The sequence below is a fragment of the Xiphophorus maculatus genome, chromosome 4 (genome assembly GCF_002775205.1).
Source record: "Xiphophorus maculatus strain JP 163 A chromosome 4, X_maculatus-5.0-male, whole genome shotgun sequence".
Lineage (NCBI taxonomy): Eukaryota > Metazoa > Chordata > Actinopteri > Cyprinodontiformes > Poeciliidae > Xiphophorus > Xiphophorus maculatus.
Genome location: NC_036446.1, coordinates 26,264,073 through 26,289,533, shown reverse-complemented (window position 1 = coordinate 26,289,533; position 25,461 = coordinate 26,264,073). Strand labels below are relative to the sequence as shown.

Sequence of the window (25,461 nt, the reverse complement as noted above, 5' to 3'; positions counted from 1 at the left end):
CTTTACACCCACTCACAAACTCTGGTAACATTTTGTATCAGCTATTAAACAACAGAAAGAGGCATGCAGAGGGTGCATAACTCTGAGCCTAAAAGTGTTTTATAAAAGTGCATTTAAGTGGCTCACTAACTGGAAAAACTGAGTACTACCTCTCTTGTCTCATGGATAAACAGCCATGAACTTCAGGGAGAATACTACTTGGCAACTCATTAGCACTTCTTTTTAGCGTGGAACAACGAAAGCAAAATATTAATGAAAGACTGCATTAAAACAACAAGAGCTGGAGTTTTCCTCTGCTTGAGCGTTCAGACTTTAACTAAATCATCAGTTACTGCATATTAGCAATGCTGAGTTATGAGTTTACAGGCAGCTTGGGTAGGTTAGGACTAAATCTGTGAATGTCTGATGATTAAGTATCTAATCTGAACATCAGTGCAGACCACATTGTGTCATTAGACCTCTCCACTGAACATCACAAAGGAGGGGAATGTGGTTTTAAATTGGCCCAAAAACTCTTGAGTGCAGGTCAGGCTTGAGCGAGCAGTGAGTAAAAGGAAATCTGAAAACAGCAAAAAGGTTGTTGGAAAGCTGCCAGTGAAGCTCTTGTTGCAGAATGTGATCTATAAACTACTTGGAGTCTAACTTTTTCCAACCGCAGCGCTTTCAAAGTTTCATGATTTCAGGCTGCCCTTGCGGTAAAATTTGTTTAGCAAGAAAAGTGATAACCAACCCCAAAATCCTTCAACTGAGCACACCAGGCTAAACAATCTGGCAATAAAAGTAACTCCAGCTGGCTCTGAATGACCACTGGAAAGATGTGGTTGGGCTATCAAATATTCCTAAATAAAATGAATCATTTCCTGAGCAACTGAACTATAAACACAAGCTGACAACAGTATCAGTCTTCCAATTCGCTGTGTCAATCTGTTTTTTTGTGCGGCTGAATAGGTACAGATAATTATGAGTTATTCTCTAAACACACCTGTGATTAATGTTGATGAAGGGTCTCCGTGGCAAAGCAAAACTCTACAGTTTGCAAATTTAATATTGTGTTTCAAAAAATACGGTTGCATGAGAGCTTCTTTTTCAAACATACAAGTAGAGATACTTACTAGTGACAGAAATAGGATCATAAAATTAGTATTTATGATAGCATAATAAATCCTAAGTATTCCACAACAAATGTGGACATTCTGGCATTTAAATCCAAGGATCGAGGCAAAATCCGCAATACATAATTGCAACCCAACAAGCTAGGTAGCAATTTTACGTAACCATAGGAGGCAAATATTTTGAATCGAAGCTGCATAATCAGCAGAAAAACCGTAAATCTGACACATGCTGGTGTAACAGAGCTATCTCTTACAAAAAAAAGGGTAGGACCTCAGCACCTGTTAGTAGCCTCAGTAGAAGAATATACGTTCTGCTACTGATTTGCAGCATTTAAAGAAAAATTCACTTTCGTGTATCCCATCAGGCTGCATAAGCCATTTTGATTTACGCAGATTCTAGCAGGCAGTTTTGATTTGCACCGGCATGTCTGGGAGGGAAGGGGCACGGTGAACCTTGAAGATGTGTGGAATGCGTGGTATGCTCCGCTCCGTGCTGCCAAAAGGAGCAGTCCCAGGAATAACACACAAAGACTCAGCCATTATTAAATCATATTACTGCAATTATCGCCTACACCTTCACTCTAAAGTCAACCTCACTTTGTGGCAATAGTTTAACAACTGACATGCAAGTGAAAAATAAATTAAGAAGCAATTTGTTAAATCTAGATGAGGTGGGGGGGAAAAAAAGTCTTATATAAACCAGGACCATCAATGTCCGTTATGAAAGTCATTGTTTTGTTTTTTCTTATTCTTCACATCTAATTTTGTTTTGCCTACAAGCCCGAAGCAATTCACATCACTGTGAAGGCGACTAATGGTAGTTGTGGAAAAATGATTAGTGTCAAACATTTTTCACATGCAGCAGCGAGCGGCTCCCTGAGGGCAAATTCTTCAAACAGGCAACAATCCAGAAATCACAGCGGCATTGAGGCAGAGCAGAGACAACTCAGTACAAAACTACATATCATCAACTGCTCTGTGACCTCAAACGCCTGTTATATCGGCATGCTGTGATCCAAACGGTCTCAAATAAATGACTCCGAACATACTGTGGTTAAAAATAGCAAAATGTTCAATCACAGCGATGTGGAGGAAGAGAAGAAATGGGTCTCCTGTTATTGATAATCTTTAAGCGCGGTGCTTGAAAAGAACGATTTCATCCATTTGTGTGAGCTGGTCCTAAAGGGGGAGTTCATATTGCATCACTTAAACATAAAACGGGTTCAAAACAATGGCTTGTTTTCTAATTCACATGCCAGAAACCAATTTATTATCAAATAAAGGTTAGCTGAACTCTATTAGATCTCTATTGCTAATTGATCAACTTTGGCAGAAGTTGATCCAACTCCACTGGCTGGAGCAAGAAGATCTTGGGTTCCAATGCCGATTTGGGCTTTTCTGTTTAAAGTTTGCCACCCCACCACAATAAGCATTGTTTCTTTATTTTAAGTACAAGTTTTTATACACCAGTAACAGCGACAGTAAAAACTGATTAAGCTAGGTTTGCAGTCGAAGCGTTGAGCTGGATGCAAGTTGGTGCGGACCAACTGAGGTACCAGCATCTGGCTTTTGGTCTCACACACTATTATGTTGAAATCATAATCGTCCACTTCGGAATTTTTTAACACAAAAACACGGTGGGCTGCTGGTAGACTGCCCTAGCATCCCCTACCACCTTCCTTAATGGTGTAAACCCTGTAAAAGTGTTAAAATGTTCATAAACAAGCATATGCCCTATTTAATCAAAGCCGTTTTTAGTTGCCGTTTAAGACTCAAAGAGAGCGGTCTTGCTAGTTTTCCAAGGACTATCCCAGAATATTTTTTTTATGCAGCAAAAGGGGATTTACATTGCAAAATTGGTCCAATCTTGAAGATTTATCCCTCAGGTTGTATCAAGACATGCTAAGAATTTAAAAAGCTGAAATTGGAATACAGTGAACTGGTGGTATTCGTGGGGTTAGGGATCACAGCTGCCTGTGAATAGCTTAATTCCACTCATACTTGAGACTCCCCTCTAAAAATTACTATACCTGCCTATTTCAATAACTCAAACGCCAAAATAATCCTCTATTTGAATTAGTAAGCACAGTGGAAACTGTTCTAGCAGAACACGATAAGGTAACATCCACAGCATTTAGTTTTTCTGTTCTTGGGGTTCAGCCAATCAGCAACAAGGAAAACAAATAGTGCTCCTGGATTGGCTGCCTTGCAAACACCAGCCAATAGCGTGTGGAATATCCTTGTATCTAGGTATTGACGGGGATGCTTTACAAAAAAATAAATATCTGCAAGTAGGTGAATTTTCCAACAAGAAAAAGACAAATTTGGCTGCTTGGGAACATTTCTGGCTTCACTACCAATCACCAAGAAGTTTTCAAACTATAGTTGGGTAGCTACAGACAGCAGACTGGTTATTATAGCCCATAGTCCCAGAAGTAAACCAGTTCACATTACCCTGTGAAACTTGTGTCACTCATTTAAAAAATTACTTATGAGACCTTTTGTACAATAATCACTCAGAAAGCACTTAGCAGATGAGAAAATAATTTCTATATTTAAAACTTTACGCCAAAGATGATAAATATTATGCTTATAGTCATATTTTATAGCAGTAGAAAAAAAAGGTTCCATTTCTGTTTAAAATTAAAACAATGTGTTTCTATTTTACAATCCTGACATTTTTGATGAATAATTACAAATCAGGTCTTCAAGACTCCGCATATAAAGATTTTTTAAAGACATTCAGAGGCTTTCAAGGACATTTAAATACTTGGTTTAATGGACTACGGGGTATAACATAGCATGCGCTGCTTCACAAGTACACGCAGGTGTGCCGAAAGCCACAGTGTGAACTGAGCTAGCTGTAGTTTGCACCACCACCCCCATTACAAGTCACCCTTTCTTCTGTTTCATAGCTTTTACAATCCTTGGCACTACTTAAAAGAATGAGCTCTAGCACAACAGCAACAGTCTGTCAGGCACAGGCAGCAAAGAAAAAGAGCTCAAGCTAGCTCTCATGAGATCCCTCCACCCCCAGCGCTGGACAGCAGCAGCAATGCAGAGCTCTTTCCTTTCTCCCCCTCCACCCCCACTCCCTGCTTGAAAGTAACACTGCCAATGTAATTTTCCATGAGAGCTGCTCCATTTATCAAGGCCAGTGGCACATCGAGGAAGCTGACAATGCCTCACTCCTCTAGATTTGTATAATGAGAGGTGGGAGAGTAAGACGCACTCACAAGGTGGTTAGCACTTGTACGAAGGAAGCAGAGAAGATTTATTCAGCATCTGAGAGCCAAAGCTTTGAGGAGTATTAACTTGGGACACAGAAAATGTAGCCACGGCTATTACACCGGCACCATGGAGAACAAGATTGCTAAAGAGACATGTACTGATTAGCAGATGGATTACACAACTCCGGTTCCTTTAAATGAACCCATTTTGAAACTGTTTTCCAACACCCTAATCCTCCTTTATTTCAACTGATCGCACTTTGCACAATGCACAGCAAGCATGTATTACACAGCTGAGCTGAACTCAAACTTCCCCGCCAAAGACAGATTGAATGTGAAACGAGCCATTAAGTTTGACACAGTGATCCAACTACAAGCAGTAAACATTATTCTTTGTCATTTCTAATTTCTATGAATGCCAGTTTCACAGTTAACTGCAGGATGCAACCCCCCCCCCGCCCCCCAAAGAAACAAAAAGAAAACTGAATGCTCCGTAAGTTGGATGTACGATAATAAACAATATCTGCACCGTTGCAAAATGGTTCTCTATGCAGTAACATCTTCATTACCTGCTGACAGGGAAACATGAAACCATTTTTGAAAGGTAAATAGGTTTCCTAAAAAAGAATTACAAGTTGGTTTTAGCTCAAGGGCTGTAATGTGATTGTGGTTTAAATTTTTGTTCCCCTTCATGCACCACAATCAGAAAGAAAGTTGATCCCATAAAAGAATAGTTCTTTGACTAACTGAAGGTCCACTTTCTTCAGAGGCATCGGGACAACAACTTTCAACATAATGGAATGAATTCTGATCACCAGTGTTGATTTAGGGGATTCTCAAGCTTTTTTCCTTTTAGGTCACAATTTCAGAATAAAACTGAAAAATCAAACCGCCTCTGATAAGAGCCGGCTCATTTTGAGCTGGCCAGGATATCTGGTGAGTGGCGACAGATCATATCCACCAACAGTGATAGCTTACTTTATATCTACTTGCCAGCTCAAATGAATGGGACAAATCTCCTAACTTTGCTTTAAGTTTTTGTTAATAAAAAAACAAAATGAGCAAACTATACATTGAGTCACCTTCAAGTTTGTCCTTTGATTCAAACGTCTAGATGTTTGTTTGTTTTTTTACAGCATTCAAAGATTTCCTATCAGTGAATGATTGGTTGAAGTCATTCCAACAATGTTTAGGTCCCTGTTCCACATCACAAGGTAGTCACATTCCTGTAACTTTAATGAGCTGAAGGGGCGATACTGGACTGAAGACCAAGAGTGACATAAGTGATATATATATAAAAGCAGAAGCATCAGCAGTCCACGGTGTGAAGTGAGAGGACATGTACCTCTTGATTTTCCAGAGTCCGTCAGATCTGAGAAATGTGCTGCTCAGTGAAATCTGATGCAGATAACATGCAAAGGATGCTTCACAACAACTGGGCTTGTATTTAAAGCACTGAATGGATTTGAAAAGGCAGCATGAGGATCACAACAAGTCCCTTGGGGGCCATGGGGATCCCCCACACATCTCATCCACTGCTCAGATGAATGCCGAGTGTTGAAAGCCACACCTCTTTGATTCTGCAATCTCAACAGGACGACATGAAAGCACAAATAGTCCGTTCTGGAGGAATGAATGGACAAAGTTATCCGTAGTGTGGACTAGTGCTTCTTTGTTTATCAAGGAACAATGATCTATAACAAACTGTATCAGGTAAAAAAATGTATCAGGTAGCAATGGTCATCGCAGTATCAGAGTGAATAGCAGCACGATCACAAAGAAATGCTCGTATGCAATATTTACTAGGCTGGACTATTAGATTTCAGGTTTCATGCATTTATTCTCTAGATGTCAGTAATACGTATCACCAGTTGGTTGGCCACTCTTCTAAGCCACACTTGATGAATATTTTAGTTACAGACATGCTATAGCTTAAGGTACAGCCATGCTTCAGCAACACGAGTCATCGACTAATGGCTTAGTTCACGACAAGATTTTAATGGAAATTTTTCTCCCGATTTCCCTCTTCTGACAATTATTCCGATTACTAGGATGAATCTTAAGATAATCCTAAGAGGTATTGCTGCCATCTGTGGCGTGTGAAGATTGATCTAGCCCATTTGGAAGAACGTTGGGGACTACTTTGATCTAAAATTGGGAATACTCAACATTTGTCTCAGTGCCGCAGAATGTTTGGTGTTCCTTGAGGAGAAAATGCATTCAGTCAATGACTGGCTAAATGGATGCGACATTTAGCCAAAGGGGAATTTAAAATACACCAAAGACATGGCGAACCAGAAAATTTGGTTAACATTGGAGACATATTTGTAGTGTTTTTTCTCTGCTATACTTCAGAAACTATTGATTTTTCCTAGTCTGTCACGTTTGTCTACTCTTAATTCATGTTTGGTGAAATTTTATGAGATTTTCCATTTGACATTTGAATTTTGGTGAGTTTGTGTGTGGTGCATTGCTCATGCCATGTGGTTAAACACCATACACTGTACAACCAAACCTGTTATGGCCAAGACATTTTATTGCCATGTGTGTGGTCTCTTGGGTTTTGAAAATCTTGCCAGGTAAACTAGACATCAAATGGATCAATTGACAAAAGGGAACTGTGCTGCTCCCAGAGAATGTGTCCCTTTAAAGTACAAATCTGATTGTACACATAATAGTTTTCATAAGTGGTGTTTTTACCTCATAGAAACAGGCTCCAAACACTAGGACAAGAAAATGGTAAAGGATCCAAGTTGTTTCCTAAAATTTGAAAATATGCAAGGACAAGCACATTTAAGAAGACCTTTAGCTTGAAATACTCATTCTCATAATAATAAAACTGATGAACTGATAGTGAAAATATTGAATTTTTTTTAAACTTGTAAGGCAAACTTTATTTAAATGAAAAATATGATTAAATCATCAACCTAAATGCATTCTTCTGGCTGTACTTGACCTTGCTTTTTCTCTTATGGAATGACAAGTTCCTCTATGCAGAAGAACATATCAAAGAAAAACTGCCTAACAAGAATTAAATGCTCTTTTTGTGCATTTTCCTTTAACTGGGCTTACCTGACTAAATAAAAGCCTCTTCAAGTCAATATCGATTAACGCTGCTTTTGAATCACGCCTCACCACCCTCTTGTTTTCAAGGATACATTTCAACAGCCTGCAGCTACAAAGCAGTTCTGACCTCTGTCTTCTATTCATTGCTGCCAGTTGTTCTTGTTGGTTCTCCCAAAGAAAGGTCCTTTAATTCTAAATACACTATGATTACAAAGACTTTCCTAAAATTCCTTTCACAACTGTCCAGCCACAGGAGGCTCTACAGCTAGCGTTTATGACTGGGTGTCCTGGATTTAAGGAATCAAACAGGCTTCCTTGTCGCCCATCCCCCACGCTACTTTCAGAGCACCAGGAAAACAGAGGAAGGCGTGCTGAGCACCAGCTCCCCCTCCACACACACACACACACACACACACACACACACACACACACACACACTGCTCCACCAGGCATTGCCGGGGCTTGTGGGATTAAGAATGGAACACGATGACAGACAAAAACAGTCCTCTGCACCTCCCCGCTCTGCTGTCTTTTATACCGCAAGAGCATGAAAAGGCTGCTATGAGGCATACAAAAGAAACAGTGATAGATCCACTCTGAGTGAACAAGATAAGTGTGGGTGAATAGCTACACAGATCTTTATATTATTCTTGTATGACAATGTCAGCGTCGAAATTGCTCAACAACAAAAAGAAAAAGTGGAACACGCTTCGACGTTAGCTTGACTTCGCAGGCAAAATACTTTGTACCGCATAAGGCTGACAGTGTCGATTGTCTCCCGGTCTGCAATTAATTCTTCACTGGCTAATGTGAAGAACTTTAGTTAACTGTTACTTAACAGGCCTCAAGAAGTGTTTCAAATGGGAAATAAACTGTCCATTCCTTTAAGATAAATAAATCCTTTGCAGTCAAGTCAGGAAAAAGAACATCTCCACTGTGTGGACCATTTCCTGTGGCGGGTCACGGCATCCCATTCGTCAAGGGTGCTCTCATTCATAGGACGGTAATAAAAGAGAAAACAGCAGTGGGCCTCTTTGCATGCATCACATGTCAGATTGCTTTAGGGAATGCAGTGTATCTCCATGCTCGCTGAAAGAAACAGGCTGTCAAAGCGCAATGTCAAGAAGCCCAAAGCGCTGGGTCAGATTGCATTAAATTGATATCAATGAAAGACAGTTTTGTTTTAAAGAGCTACATCTACAGCTTGTAAAACTCACTAGAGAAAACAGAAAAACCGAGGTATTCTAAACATGCCAATCAGTCTTTTCATTTTGTTTTTTTTTTCCCTTTTATTAAAATGCCAGTGCTTTGATCTAAAGAAGAAACACAATACGAGTACATCCCCAATTCAAGAAGGAATTAATGTCAAATGCAATTCAAATGTGATCCGTCAAAGCAAAAGGCGATGATAGAGATTCAACAAACATCACAACGGAGTAAAATGAACAACCTACCTTCTCGTTTTTAATCTTCTTTAACGTCTTGCATTCGCTGTTAACATTTTCCACCTCATCTGGTTCAGTTTTGGAGATCAAAGGTGGTACTATCCCAACAGATTCAAGTGCAATATTTCCCATTTGATTAGCATCTGCCAAGTCTGTCGATTGTGTGTTCTCAAAGGACGCATTACGACTATTTCCCAAAGCAACTTGGGCCTGAGATACGTCCTTCTCAGAGACGCCAATTGCCACGACTGGGGCGCCATCTGTTTTGTCTTTCTTATTTTTCCCGCCAGCTCCTTCCTTGTCTTTTTTACCACCGAGAACACCTCGGGAGGCCTTGCCCCCTTTTTCCATGTTCTTCCCAGAGGTGGAATTGTTGCCGGCAGCGGCCGCGCTCGCTGCTGCACCCGTTGGTTCCCCTTGAGTCCGTCCAGTGGGCTCTTTTTTCCCCCCATCTGTGGAAGCTTTGCTGCTATTGTCTTTAGAGTTCTTGTTGCGCTTGTATTTGGATTTGCTCTCCTTGCCTTGAACGCCGGAGACCGGGCTGACGAATCGTATGTTGTCGGGCAACGCTGCCACTGCGCTGGGTGGTGCTGCCATGCTGTCCTTGGTGCCAGACATCTCAAGTTTGTCCTTCTCTAAGTCCGCGTCGAGGTCGATGATCAGATTTCCAACACCGATATCCCACTCATCCCCGCTGTCGTAAGTGTCCACCGCATTCGAGTCCACACCTTTCCCGCCTGCAGTGCCACCACTTAGGGACATTTTAGTGCCAACGGCCCAGGAATGCCTCGGTGAGGTCCGACACCCTCTCGGACGGTTGGGAGTCAGGGGCAAGGGTCAGAGAATCTTCACGTTCTACTCCTTCCTGTCCCATTTAACCACATTGTGCCCTAGAAAGAAAGCAAAAAAGAAAAAAGCACAAATTAATCCAACAATTCAGACACAGAGCAGCGACAGCGTCTCAGAACACAGCAGCTCATTGTAAAACAAACGTTTGATCGCGAGCCAGTAATTCTTGGATGATCACTGTGAAAACCACCATGGTAATACCCACTGGTAACAGCTCCGCTCCAAAACCTGCTCTAAATAATCACTTCCCACGGTCGTCATGGCAACCGTGGGAAATGTAGCCTAAATCCTGCTTTGACAGCCAAGGTGGCCCCCGCTGTTCTGAATGACTGACTTTCTTTTCACAAAGCGCCGCAGATAGTGTCACTGCTGATAAATAAGAAGTAGCTGGCCCATCGCACAGCCCACATGCTTTATAGAGCCATGCCTTTTCAACTCTAGAGCATAACAATCATTGGGGGGTCAGAGGGGCTTAAAAGCCTATGATTCAGAAGAAAAAGCAGGTTACTGCCTTTGCTTACAGAGCATAAAACAAAGGTCATTGTTTTAAACTGAATCAATACTATGGTTTTCCACAAATTCCACTTGCATCCGATTGTAGGTGAGTTGGAAATCAGCAGGAAAAAAGCAATCCCGGTCTTCACGGTGTAATCATGTGGATTTTGGATTGTTCTCCCCAAATATTCATGAATAATGAATTGAATAAATACAGTGACTGGTTGCAGAAAGCTACATGAAAACGACAGATCAAAGTGAGCCGGTTGTGTCCATTTGTCTAAAATATTTACAACATCTTTTTTTGCCATATGCGACATTTGAAAAGACACAAGTAAAGATGGGGGAAAAATAGAAAAAAATGGTTAAGGAAATAGATGTCTCAATGGGAATCACACAAGCTCATCAGCTACAGTTTACAGCTTCCCTAGCGCTATCACAGTTCTTCTACATTATGCTTTAACCTTCACTAATGTGTCACACTGGAAATGAAAACATTTTAAACATAAGCTGCATTAAGAACTTAGGAATTTCTGTAACCATTATATTTTATTTTGTACTATATCTAGTGGAGTAAAATCAAATCAAATTTTATTTGTACAGCACATTTCAGCTACAAGGCATTTCAAAGTGCTCTACATCATAAAAAACAAAAACACAAAGTCGTGCAACATAGAATCAACAATCAAAATATTACATTAATTTAAGAGCCATCGTTAAATTCATTATTGATTATGTTTCAAATAAACTCTAAACAGGTGGGGGTTTTTTAGTCTAGATTTAAAGGAAGTCAGTGTTTCAGCTGTTTTACAGTTTTCTAGAAGTTTGAGTCATAAAAAAAATGGCTTTATAATATATGAATTCTAAAGTCCCCACATACTCGGGCGTACTGTGCGCATTCCATGAACCGCGCGAACTCCGCGTTTACTGTCCACAGACGGTTGGGTTTTCATACTCGCGCATACCGATTACCTAAAATACTCTCGTGACAAATTCCTTTATTTCACACAATCCTAATGAGAACTAGCAAGTTTGATTAACTATTTGGGCGCCTAGCTCTGTTTCTTCTCCCTCTGGGAAGCCTTAACTCACCTCTCAGTGCGGGACAGAGAATGGCAGTCACATGTCGATTCATATGGCAATGTGAACCGCTGCCCGGAGCCAGCGCAGCATCCTACTCCGGGCAGAGGAACACCAGAAGGCTGCGCTGGCTTTAGCTGTAATCAGGGATCCATTCAATAAGCTTTGTTTATTATGTTCCAAAAGCACAATTGTGATTGATGTAATAATTTGTGCAGCAGTCAAAAACCCGATCATTCTTTCCTTGCCGTTGTTTGAGGGAAAAAAAAAGTCAGACTCAACTCATTGGACCACCTCTCTGCTCCGCTACTGATAAAGAAGTCTGGGATGATGTCGTTTTTTGTTCTTATAATTCTGCGTAATTCACAATGTCAATATTTGCGTGAATTTATAAAGCCTGTTGCTGTTAAGCATTTTCGCTTACGTGTCTATCACGTCCCCATGACAACTTTATATTGACTGTCATCATGTTGATGTCAACTTTGAAACAACATGAACTCATAAAACTCTTATTCTCAAACTTATCAGCCCGGTGTCACATGAAAACCAGTTCGATGTGAACACAATTTCCACTGGGTAGTTTAATGTGCAACACCAAGTACGCGGTCATAAAAATCTATCCTTGCACGGACATGTCCGGCGGACGTCCGCTTCGAGTCCGTGCAGATCTCCGAGAACTGAAGTGCGCCCGAGTATGTTGGGGCCATAAGACTTTAGCCAGCCTATTTTAGTTTCTTATATTCCAAAACAAGAAGACCACGAGTTCGCACAATAGATATTGTTACTTCTTTTTTTCACATACATAGGCATAATTGCTAAAACGCTGCTTAGTGCTCCTTTGAACAAAATAATATGCTGATTACTGATGGCAATTATCAAATTGTGTCCCTATATGGTGAATTTTGATCCAACATGACAGAGATAAATTTTTGCATTGAGACATTTATAAGCTCTTTTTAAAAAACAACAAAAAAACACTCGTCTTGGGATTGCTAAGTTTACATTTCATTCCACTGCATGAGAACAGCAGGAAAAATCTAAATCCTTAGTATGGATTTATTGCTGTTATTGTGTGTACTTTAAGGAGAAAACTGCACTACTTAATGTCTTGAGGTAGCCTATTCAATAGTTCCTAAGTTTTTCTGCAGATGCATGCTATATACAAAACAAAAAAATAAACAATGTCATGGAGTGAAAACAGAAAAGGCTACCCTACTAGTATGGGTGTTTTTCAGACATTTAGAACTAAAAAACTAATTATTGATATACTGAAAAATGTGTCAAGATATAAGCATTTCACATCAGCCATAGTACATTCCGAGATAACTGGGTTATCTTTGTTTGAATTAGATTTTTTTTTTTTTAATGATACAGAAAAATGCATGTGTTGCTACATCAGGCAAGTGGTGAAACAGTTCCCGAAGAACAGTCAGACATTTCATTTCAAATTCAGACAGCCACTTTTAAGGTTTATAGAATCACATATAGAGTTAATTTGTTAATCAAGAATGTCTCTCAAGTTCAAGTGTCCAATCATCTACCCGATTCATTTACTTGCATTATATTCAGCCAGGCTAACCTACAAATGTTCATTCGCTTTGACGTTTAAAGCATGTGTTACTTTGACTCACTCAGACTGAATTCCCACCACATCTGAAGGTCCTTTCACTTTGTTACCGTTGGCAAAACTAATTAGGTCAGATTTTCGGTATGCTGCTACGACAAAGAAACCTTGTTGCCAGTTTTTGAATTTTCTGTTAGAGTTGAAGTACATGGAAAAAAAACCCCACAAATCTCTATACACAGAGGAGGACTGTTCCTTTTCATTAAACATCACTCATCTGTCAGTAGACCAACACTGCAGAAGGGTCACAGATTGCAACCCCCTGCGCTCCAGTGACGAAGGTAAAACTGTTGAACAATCATTTAATCACTGCGCCTGCTTCTTCCTCACAGATGGTTCCCCAAAGGAACAACAGGCCGTGGTGGGTTTTTGGTGGGCGGAGAGCTACAGCTGTCCCCGTAAAGCTGCTATAACAGTTGTGAGGTTCAATTTGTCCAACACCTCCACAAAGGAAAGGTTGTAACTCTATCAGCAGTTGACCCACTGTACACCCCCTTAGCTAGAACCACAGTGCAAGCCTCTTTTGGGGGAAAAAATTAAAATAAATAAAAAAATCTGCCAAGTAAATGTCCCAGCAAGTGCCTCATTGAGCGAAAGGCATGCCTGCTGCACAAGTCCCACAGGGCTTGTCCTTTTCTCTTTATTATTTTTACAGATCAAGTTTCACTTTGCTTATCTATCAGCAGCCATGTAGGGGTGACTCTGGCTTGACGGTGCTAATGTGAAGACAGGGAATACAATTAAATTAGATAAGGAAGTGAGGGCGTCTTCTGAGTCACAAAACAAAAAGAACCAAGGCCATTCCCCGGTTTTTTAAGAGTGTTTCCAAACCTGACAGTCTGGTACATTTGCTTTGATTGGGGAACAAAACTGCAACATTTGTAACATTTTTAGCTGGTGTGGTTCGCTTTCACAATGCACTGTACCAAACAATATGAAATTTTATTTATATTGTGGGGCCGCTGCACCAAGAAGTACTGAAGGAAACAACAAAAACCTCAGAAGAAGACACGAGTTCCATTTCCTTCTTCACAAAATGTAAACAAAAATGAAGTAGCATCAAATTTTGTAGGATTTCTCTTTTGTCTTTGGTTAAATACCAGGGGCTATTTTCTAGCAAACATCAAACTCACACATTTGTTTTGGTTGAATGCCCTGCACTACAGTCTGCTTCCTGCTTTTGGATCGGCCTCTTGTCCACTTGAATCCCCGAGACATGGTAGAGTTCACTTTAATTGACCCAAGGCCTAGGTTTTTAGGCTGACCAGACGTTTCTTGGTACTAACAAGTTGGACTCCCCAAACGAACCAGACTTCCTAGGCAAATGGACAAGAGTTTGCTTAAAGTGGACTGAACCCTCACACTGTTTCAAAGCGATAGCTGTAGAACAATAAGGCTTCTGAGAATACAACAAGTAACTGCTAGCATCAACTGTGGTCAACTGAAGGACTCAAATGCAACCACATAAAAGCAATAAATCAAAACCAAAAAACATAGCGGCTTATGACAGACAACATTTGTTTCAAATAACAGTGTAGAGTTTATATTTACTGCTTAGCATCAAAATAAAGAGCTCCAACTTCTTAACTAAATATGATGGCAGATGCTCCCAATATCAAGATGAGGTAAAAACATTTATTGTTAAATGTTAAAGTTGAAAATCCTTGGAATACATCAAGTAACAGAACAAGAGTTGGATATTTGCAAAGAAAGCTTTATTGGCTTTTCTCCACTATGGTAGCTGGTCTGATTAGAATTATAAAAGACCTTACAGTCTCATTGCGCTTTTACTTTTTCATTGAGGTACAAAGCCACTCACAATTATCATTTCTCATGTCTACTCCCAAGTGCTCCAAATCTTATTAAGGACAGACAGGAGATTCGCTAATGTTACTTTTAATTGTCTTGTACAAACGGAGAAGAAATAACGGGAGATTTTAATCTCTCTACAATATGAAATGCATGCCCTGCGTAGTTGCGGTGCTATGCGTCGTTCCAACTCCAACTAGTCAGACGATACGTTTTCACGAGGAACTGGGCCAGAGCCATCCTCCCACGCGATACTGAAACAATAAACCAAAGGGCAGGAGCAAAGAGACAGTTTGTTTATCTTCTGTCAACTTCATATTCTTTCAAATTGAGAATGTAGAGGTTTACTGACTGGTCAGGAAAAATAAACAGTTTGGAGACCTACTGTTGGGGTCTGAAATGTAATTTTACTCAAGAAACATGGTTATTAGTTGAGAGAAGTAAACTGGATGATTTAAATTTGTTTATAAAGTTTGAGTCTATTCATTCCAAGGAATCTATGAAACAGGTCATCAATGGTAAAAGACTGCTTAGGTGCAGTATTTCGTAGATTTTCCACCATCTGAGCAAAGAAAAATAAGAGTGCAGAAAATGTGGGTTAGTCATAATCTAGACATAATCTAGACAGATTTTCAGCCATAGTATTGCAACTACACGTTTTCCTGATACTGTTCAGCCCAACATAATACAAATAGATACATTTTTAACTAAACTGCACACTATCTGCATTTCCATTGACAAATTAACGGCATGAATTGGAAATACGAAAATAAATTTGCACAATGGAAACCTTGCCAATTCAGGAAAAAGCAGTTTTTTGGATAAAAAATGCTGGGACAAGGTGGTTTTTCATTTGTATCAAAATTAATGTATTACGCAAAACTGCAAAGGAAACAGTTTTTTCTCATCACACGAGTCATTAACAACCAGATGTTACTACTGGCAGAAACGACGAAGTAGATGTTAGGAAGTGGTAAGAGGATGAGGGTGAGGCATGTTTTTAATGACTCATCCCGTAAACAAACTTATTCAAATGATTCCAATTGCATTTCTTATTTATTGCAATAGACAAAGTTTTGCACACACTTGTAATGGAAACAACGCTAATGTGCAAATAACTGCCAAATTCTTCCTGATGAACTTTAGCTTTTAATCTGCTGGATTGACATGAAGGATCTAAGAACATGTACTTTATAACCATATGTCAACTGAATAACAAAGTGCCTTGGCACTTTGAAGTCCTTTGACTTGGGGCTTAATGTCAACCAATGAACCACAAATCATTCAGAAGGGGATCACCTACATTACTTTCACACTTCCAAATGTTCAAAAACTGACATTCACACTTTTTCAGTGTGTAAACCGATCATCAAACAGCATACTCTTTGATTCATGTTTTAAGTTGAATAAAAATCCAATAAAGGTTGGGAACACATGCTTTGATCCGCAAATTGCAGTAATCTAGTATTCTTTTCATTCTCTGTTGGATACAGAACTACCATTTCAATCAAAGAACCGGTGGCACTTCTTGTTCAGTGTTTGTTACATTTCATTCAGGAATTGAGATGAAAGAAGCAGGAAAATCTGTAGCAGCAAGTAAAAGCCTGATCGGTGCATCCACCCACTGGCAGTTCTGTCTCAGGACTGGGTCATCAAACAAGTTATTGTTAGCAGAGTGACTCATCAAATTACTCAACATATTTGACATAAATTAGTGGCGATGGCTTCGGAGAAAGACTTAAGAGTCCTCACTGGATCTGAGGATAAAGATAATTAGGAGTCTATGATTTCCACAATGCAGAAAACACAGAAGGAAAGTTAACACGGTTGAATGTAAAACTTAAGTTTTGTCAGTACCAGTTGACTGGTGGCGCAAGGATGTTACGGCCATTTGTAGTGAAGAATAAAACAGATAAAATACAATTAAAAGAAATTAAAATAAACAAAGGCTCTGATTGTTATGGAAGGTTTTACTGTTTGCTGGTTTTCCTGTGAGACGTATTTTGGTGTCCAGTTAAACTCCAAAACTGAGATTTTATTTTATAAATTATGAAAACATGGTTATTTGTTTTGTGCCGAATGTTTGAGTACTTTAAAAAACAACAAAAAAACAGTGCAAAAAAACTTTTAAATACTGTCTAAAATTATTTGATGCTCCGCTGAACCACAGCAGTTATATTTGTGAAACCTGAATAACAGCAAATGTGGATCTCTGGCTATGGATTTGTTGAACTGCTTTCATTACCTCCATAATCGTAAATAAATATGGTTAAAATGGAAAAAATTGGAATTCAGAGAAATAAAAATGGGAAAAGTGGAATGAAACGGAAAATAAAATGGCTTTCATAGGGCCCTAGACACTGTCCCCTGCCCAAAGTGCTAAGTAGGAAAATTTAGTGTTTGATGACAAATCCACATCTTGTTACCTGAAATATGTTCTTTTCTACTATATTTTTCCTTAAGATATTGCATTTTTACTCTATCGCTGAGCCGTAAAAATATTTAATATAAATTATATATTATATAAATTATAGAGCTTGCGTACTTTCAAACTTTGCAACTTTGGCCCACGTAAAAAAAAGTTTGGACACCACTGGCCTTAAAGGGTTTACCTTTTGTGAGACATAAAATGTTATGTGCACCTTATTTAGTTCCTACCAAGTGCTCAGTGTCAGAAAAGCCCCGTTTACAATATGTTTTCATAAAACATTGCTGCTTTCTTTTGACACACCGCAGCAACGATAGCATAAGAATGAAAATATCCTGTCTTCATTTACTGTGAAATGCAGACGTCAGATCTGTGATTTGACGTCCTATCAAAGCAAACCAGTGAAATCTGTCAACTGTGTTGCTTAGTGTCCTAGTTAACTAATGATATCGGCATAAAGTCATTGTTTTTTTTATTATTTTATAATAGCCATATAAACTGTTTTCTGATGGGGAATGAAAGTTGTAAGCAAACACAATGACTCAACTTGTAAAACATCTTTTTTTTTTCTCTGTAGGTCATGCAAAAGGGAACACCTTATCTGGAAAGGCTCAACAGAAACCTTCATTCATGTAATTGGATTGTGCGGTTGAGCTGGTTACCAGAATAGAAATGCACCCAGCCAATCCAGGTGATGGGAATCAGACGTCTGTAGGGTAGCTGGATTCCTCATTGGTTAATAATTTCACCACCAGAAAAAAGAAAACTGTCAGTCTCTTGCATCATTCTTGCATCAGAACTGGATCCAAAAAGCCGTTTTGTGTTTTAAAATAACCAACATCCATAATGTTTCTCTTAATGACAAGGCTACAAGTAGAAACTGAATGAATTTAGCATATAATTATTTGCAAACCTGTATTGAAATGTGCAATATTTAATAACCGTAGAAGAATGGAGTATTCGAGAAACTGCGTCTTCTCTTCCTCTCAAGAAGAGTCTGTGCACAACTTTTAGACTATTTACACAAGTCACTGATCAGTCTCTGGTTTTCTGTAAGCTCACCCCCTCCCAAAACAATTTTAAATCTCATCTAACGTCTTTTGAGAGCTGGAGACTTGAGTGAGAATCAATCATGCATATTCAAAACTTTGCCCATGAGGATGTGCACACAAAAAAAACAGCACAACTATTAGCCAGAGCTGTGATTGCAAAAGAAACACTTCAAAATCCAGTTTGCTTGTATTATATTCGAGAGAAAAAAACGCTAGCTCAATTGCAGCAGAGCTGTAATCCTAAAAAGACAGTCAATCTTTGATAAAACTAGATTAATCAATACAAATTTATTTGCATGGCACATTTCAGCAACCTTTTCAGCAGTAAAAACATTATAAAACCATCATACTGTCACCACTTAAGAAACAAGCAATAAACATCACATAATGTCAAAAGCCATCCTCAAAATCATCAAGTAAAGACACATCAAATATGTTGATCGATGTTCTACTTACTAGTAATCAAAGGCGACTCTAAAAAGGTGGAATTGTAATCTTTATTTGAAGAAAAGTCAGTGTTTCGGCTGTTATGCAGTTTTCTGGACGTTTGTTCCAGATTTGTGGTGCATAGCAGCTGAATGCTGCTTCTCCATGTTTGGTTCTGGGGATGCAGAGCAGAAGCAGAAGACCTGAGAGGTCTGGAAGAGTGATATAGCAATGACAGCAGATGTCTAATGTAATGTGGTACTAAGCTGTTCAGAGACTTATAATTATAAAACTGTAGCGATGTGCTCCAACGTCCCGGATTTGGTGACAACTTAATGAGTTAGTGCTACAACCTCTCAATATTTTCTGGTGACATATAATTTGTATATTTAACCAAACTTTCTCAATAGTACAAATACATGAGTGGAGAACCCAGGTATACCCAGGTATTAGACTGGGATGTAAGTTTCAATCGTTTGCTGTGTTTAGTAGCAAAATTAATAAGGTCCATTGGCCTCATATTGCTCATGAGCTGTGGAACAACTGAAACTCCTCTTAAACTTGCACAACCATATCAATGCCTTTCTTTTTTAAAAGAACTGCCAAATTAATGTACGATCATTTCTGAAGAGTTTGCTAGAAATTGAGATGCATTCACATTAGTGCAACAATAAAAATATAGGAGGACTGTCAAAACAGCAGACACAGCACATATATACAGTATATATAGATAGATAGATATAAATGTAACTCAGCCAATTAGTCCTATTACCTCAGCGGCAATGTAAACTTTCTAAAACTTCTAAATAAGTTATAGTGGCAGTCATCTATTTTTCAGAGCAGTGCTAATGAGGTAAATGTGGGGCTGGAGTTAGACAAACATCTCGAGGTGACATGTCAGATTATCGTCTGCTGGTTTTAGAAGACGCTGCAATTATGTTGTGTGCTTAAGTCTCTTCTTTTAATGATCACCAAGAAGTTGAAAATATGAAAATGGCAGAACTAATTAGCCTCTTTTTTTCCCCTCCCTTGTTAAAATCAACTCTGCTTGCTTTGATGGCCATATCTACAGATAAAAAGACTTGCTTCCAGGGATTAAATAGGCAGCTTTGTCTTAATGTAACCTGTAGTCAAACTGAGACAATAACATTTAAAGTAAAACGTCCTCATCTCCCTACATACATGTTTTTCAACAAGAACTTGCACTTGTATTATTCCAGGAGGAATAAATCTGGAATCAACTTTAACTTGCATATTTGTTTTCCTGAGAATCCAAATAAATAATCCAGTGGTGGTGTATTTATGATAACTTCTGTTGGAGCAGATGAAAGGAACATCCACACAGAAGCTCTAGTGTTAAAAAAAGAAAGAAGAAGAAGAAGAAAAAAAAACTCAGACAAGGTGCCAGATTGATTTTCCCTGCGTTCAAAGGGGCCTGGAGCAGAAACAGGAGCAGCTCCATTAGCATGCTGAGCCATTCCACTCCACGGCCGTTTCTGAATTACACAAGCAGTCACCAAGATTCTCAGAACACTTCTAATTATCTGAGCTCTCGCCGGTCTATAATTGAAGCGCTCGGTTTGAATGCAGGTTGACGTGGTAACGGCAGAAGCGTCCGCGGTGGAGCGTTTGTTTGTATTTGTGGGTCAGTTGTAAAGGAGGCTCACTCAGTGCATGGGGGAGTTTAAAGGCTGATTATATATCATTACAGCATCCATCTGTGTTGCTGGGTTCATATGTAAATATACCTGTCTGCAGAGAGCTTATAGACATGAAGACAAAGACTGAGTAATGGAATACAATAGTATCAGAGGAGATATTTCAACTGACCCAGATTGGTTTGACTTCTTTCTTTCTCATACCCAAAAAGTATTTTCATATTATGACTCTACCACAAAAGCCTCTCTGATTAGGGGTGCACAATATTAGAAAATCTTGCGATGGCGATAACATTGGTAAATATCACAATACAAGGCTAATTTCTTCTTTCCTCTCTTTCTCACCATTGCTTCTATGCCTATGATCTTTAAAATTTGGGACAAAATCATTTGTGTCGCGTGTGAGCCTTTCCAACTGGCTAAATGTTTCAGGTGTGTTGCGCTAATTTACTTATTATAGTGCAAACAGAGAAGTAGATAGTTTCAACCTGTTGAGGAAATAAAGAAAATAAGTATCAGACTATAACAAACGTAGCCCCACTGCATGTGCACGAAGCCCCACCCTCTCATCACTCCCACTCTCATCAATCACACATCCCATATGATTGGCATTAGACTCACTATGCGGTTACAACAAGAGACAAGGTGGAGTTAAAACATGTTAAACAACAGCTAAAAACGAGAGAAGGTACACTGCTAACTGAAATGGTGGTTGAAAAACGAAAGCAGTAAAATCTTAAATAAAATAATAGGTTTACTTTGGGCTCAATCTAAACTCTACATTACCATGAAAATGCAAGTTCATGACACTTGAAATTTATTGGCCGACAATTATTGCACTCTGAACAGTGCTTTATGATGCAAATATTGCAATGATGGTATAAAAATCATGTCATCCTTCAAGGCTCTGCCGTGGCATGACTCTGACTTCGTTAGGATGTAGCACGAAAAGTACATGTTGAGCCGGAAAAACGCCAACATGTCGTGTATCAAGTCTGTGTTTTAGCTTTTTGATGGCCAAGTTCAAGCTGTCGTCACACTGGACAAATTTAACAAACCATTCCAACCTCATTTCAAGTTCGTGCATGCTCAAATTGCTGTTTTAGTGGGTCTTTTAAGCTGTAGCACAGTCTCTGTTCTGTGTGAAGGGTCCGCTGTGGACAGGAACTTAGCAAGTGCTAACAGTTCTGTAACATTATAATAAGTTTGAGTGGTGCATTAAAGCAAACCGTTTAGTGGTCGTACTAGCTAAAAAAAAAAAATTGTAAAAGACCATATTTGATCTTTCAATTGGCAAGCTGTAAACAAAACCCATGGTCGTAAAGAAAAATTTGGCAAATATGAAACAGTACAAATAAGCAATGCTGACCTCAAATCGTTTGTCAGAATATTAACACTTAAAAATGTACAAATACAAACTGAACGTTATTAAATATTTAAATATGTATTACAAGTCAAAAGCCACAAGAAACTTTGAGTTGAAGTGGTGTTAACGTCTTGTGTTGTAGTCTGACAAACGTTCCAAACTACGCTAAGCAAAGACTTTACTACTAAGCCATTTTCTTAGGGTTAGTCATATGCCTAGCTCTATTCATAGCCACTCAATTCAAAGTCATAGCAGCAATTATAACATTCCAGTACAAAATGAGACACTCCTTCAAGAATTTGGCAGGTCATCAATTGTGACCGAAACATTACAGCGAGACCATCCCTTCATCTTACAAAAAAGAAATAGGTAACACCACCACAGTCAATGTCCCAAACAAAGTAGAGTTGGAAATGAATCTGGTTCAGCCTCACCCTGTTGTGCTACAAGTTTTACTTACAGAATATAAAAAAAAAAACAACAACAAAAAACACACAAGTGATATATTGGGCCAATTAATGAATTGTAGCAAGTTTTTTCTAAAGATCGTGTATTAAAATAATTATACAAACAATAAATTGAAGGTCATTAGTCAAATCAAACCAATAGAGAGACTGGAAATAAGAGTATATAAACTATGGTGAACCCCCCCCCCCCAAAAAAACAGTGTTATTTCTAAAAATCAATTTTATTGTAGTTGGGAGAAAAAAACAGCTCCATTTTTCCCTGAATGGAGCTAAATATTATACAGACACAAAGACACCAGGTCACATCTTTCCCATTCTTATCTGCAGTATTGAAACGTGATGGGATCTCTTTAACAGCTCATCAGTCCTTTTGTTTAAAACAGTCTCAAATTTAAAATCACTCAGTTGTTTAATAGAAACCAGTCTGTGTTTCCAAGCAAGTTTCAGTGGTAGGAATTAGCAGTGGGCTGGGTTTGCAGGGCTTGGCAAACCACAAAGGGTGAAACTCTTCCTCACCGTGGAATATGAGCGTGACCGTCACGCCCGACTGCCTCCAGTTAGCAGGACTTTAGCTAGGCCCCAACACTATTTAATGGAGGTACTCTTGATTGCCCATACCGTGACCTAAAACAGATGCTTTTCGCCTTGCCAAGCAAAGAACATTGAAGTGTGGTTGACCCGACACATACAGTGGCAGACTAAATGCATTAGATTCCCATGCAAAATGTTCATGACAAATAGTTCCCCATTTCCACAAGTAGTAATGAGCAAACGTTTATTTTCTTTAGAACGAGCCAAATTGTTCACTGAACACGCTTTCTAGCTAGGTGCAACAAAACGAGCGACGATGTCAATAGCAGCTGCCACTTCATGTTAATACTAAAAAATCTTTTATATTACAGACATTTTGAGACAAAACCAAAGAAGACACTTTCAAAGAAAAGTCACAATCTTCATATAAATGCAGTGAAGAATCTTTATATTGGATATAAAATACGAACTAATCAACACCAAGTCCACTGACTCTGTCCTAAAGAACAGTCTGTATCAGAATGTCCTACAAAAATTGCCATCAATCAAATTTATTTATTTATTTAAAATCTGCTCAACAATGAAATACTCCAATGTATCAGTTCGCAAATACTAATTCTAACCCTGTCTGCATAATAATGGACAAAAATTGTGATTTAGCATAAAAACTCAATGTTTGCGAAAAATAAAAACAGACAGTATGGTTGTTATTTTGTTATTTAGCCACCTTTGGTTCCAGGGGATTCATATTTAATATGAATATATTTGAAAATAGGGTTATATGCAAATATTGTGAGCTGCTTGGTGACACAACTGCACTACTTTATCCAATGGTTGTGATGAAGTAGAATATTTAATGATGGATATTTTTAGAGCAATATTTGTGTTGGTCAGACTATGTACAAAAAAGACCAGTTTTGAACTGAACACTTATTAAATAGTGCAACAAATAGCTCAAAATACTGAACATTTTAAGTCCATTTTCCCTATCCCTAATACACAGAAAATGTAGAGCACTAAATAAAACAAAAACTTCCCCTTATAGTTTAGATATCAATACCAGAACAACCAATGCGTTGGCCCAATCCAACGCATAAAGGTCACATGATCAAAGGAGTGTAATCTGATAGGCTAAAAGCAAATCGACACGCTCTAGTGCTGATTTGCTTTAGTTCAAGTCACCAGAAGGTCATCACATTTATAGGTGCATCTTTATAGATGAAATTTTTGTTTTTGAAATAAAACAGACAAAATTGTCCATAACGACAATAATGTTGTTATAAATGTAATGTTAAAAAAAAAAAATCTAATTCTATTGAGACTATATTTCTTCCACATATGTGCATCAAGTTGTTTTTTAATAATGTGAAACCACATGATTAAACTATGTTGGAACAAAGAAATTTAATATGGCTCCTTTGTTATCTTAACTCATTACTAGGAAGGAAGAGTTGTGAAACAGCAACGCTTGAGGCAAACAAGCGCTCAGTCTCTTGGCAAACAATACTGTGAATGTTTGCAGAGCAGAAACTTTTTTTTTTTTTATCTACAGTTTATTAGTTACTAGTTTAATTGTGGGCAAGCAACAGTATTCAGTTCAACTGTGGGGGTCCACAAACAAATCGTTACTTTTCTTCTTATAGAATCTATTCTCATGTGAGTTTAAAAACCAGAAAAGCATCACAGACAAAAAGGCTCCAAATTATTGTAGAGTCAGAAGTCTATGAAAAGACACCAGGCAACTACTGAGTGAATAATATACTGGACTACTGTTTGTACCATGGGCAGCTGTGCTGCTGCCATGTGAATGTCTAACTAGAGAAAGGGCATGGACGACCATTAACCCCACATATCTGCCTGACTCTCTCCAAGCAGCTGCACAAAGAGGCAGAGTCACAAAGAAGCAGAGCTTCCTGCAGTATCAACACTCTGACACTTCAAGTCCCAGCAGCAGTGCCGCATTTCAAAAATGACATCGACATGGAATGCAATAATTTAGACCCAATTCATCAGTGACCAGGCGTAACGGTTCGAACTTTTAACAGAGCATTAACAGTCCGAATGGCTTTATTTTATTTCTTCCTCTCCCTCCAAACGCAGCAGAGGAGAGTTATTTTGCAACTGAAATATTGCTCGTAAAAAGCGCACAAGCTGACAATAACAGCTGACAGTAAGTGCTGACATGTGTACACACTCAATCACTGCTGGCATTTGAAAGGCAGGAAAATGTGCGTCAGGGAGCAGAGGATGGCACGCTACATCTCAGTCATGATAAAATGGCATTTTTAGTCCCACTCTGAACGGCAATAAAAATCAGACACATGTACTCGTGCCTTAAGGCTTTTTGGAACCAGCTTCCAGATCTTTTAGTACGTTTTAGCACCTTGATAATGTCACAACCAGTTTACGGCAATATAAGAAGAACGATTTCTTGGATCTGTGTCCCTTTTAATAGGAAGTCAAATGTTCTGAGAAAGGCAAAATTGAGTTGGCTGAACTTTTCATAACTAGTAAAAGAAACAATCTGGACAAGCTTTGGATCTACAGAAAACATTGATGCAAAACAGAATACAAAAATATGAGACATAGCTGGTAGATATTTACTTCAGTCATTTCACCATATTCCCTTTATCTGGGCTGAACATCTCTCTGTAGATCGCATAGTTTCAGACTCCAAATATTTGAGTACAAATTGACAGAAACTGCAAGCATACAAGACAGCAAAGAGATGAAGTAGTAGTGAACCTACTTTAATGATCTGCTAGCAAGTTGTTCTAAAAACTCTTCCATGTGGATGTTTGAGTGAAAGAAGATAACCTCAGC

At 38.8% G+C, this 25,461-nt stretch overlaps 1 protein-coding gene across 1 annotated transcript in view; it reads right to left on the bottom strand.

Annotated features, from left to right (window-relative positions):
- The window catches only part of znf609 (zinc finger protein 609), a 92,288-nt gene that overhangs the window by 55,408 nt on the left and 11,419 nt on the right, over window positions 1-25,461 (bottom strand). The window contains exon 2 of the mRNA XM_005807106.2: window positions 8,863-9,743. Within this exon, the coding sequence (XP_005807163.1) occupies window positions 8,863-9,615 (753 nt within the window). The 5' untranslated portion in view covers window positions 9,616-9,743. The remainder of the gene's footprint in view (window positions 1-8,862; window positions 9,744-25,461) is intronic.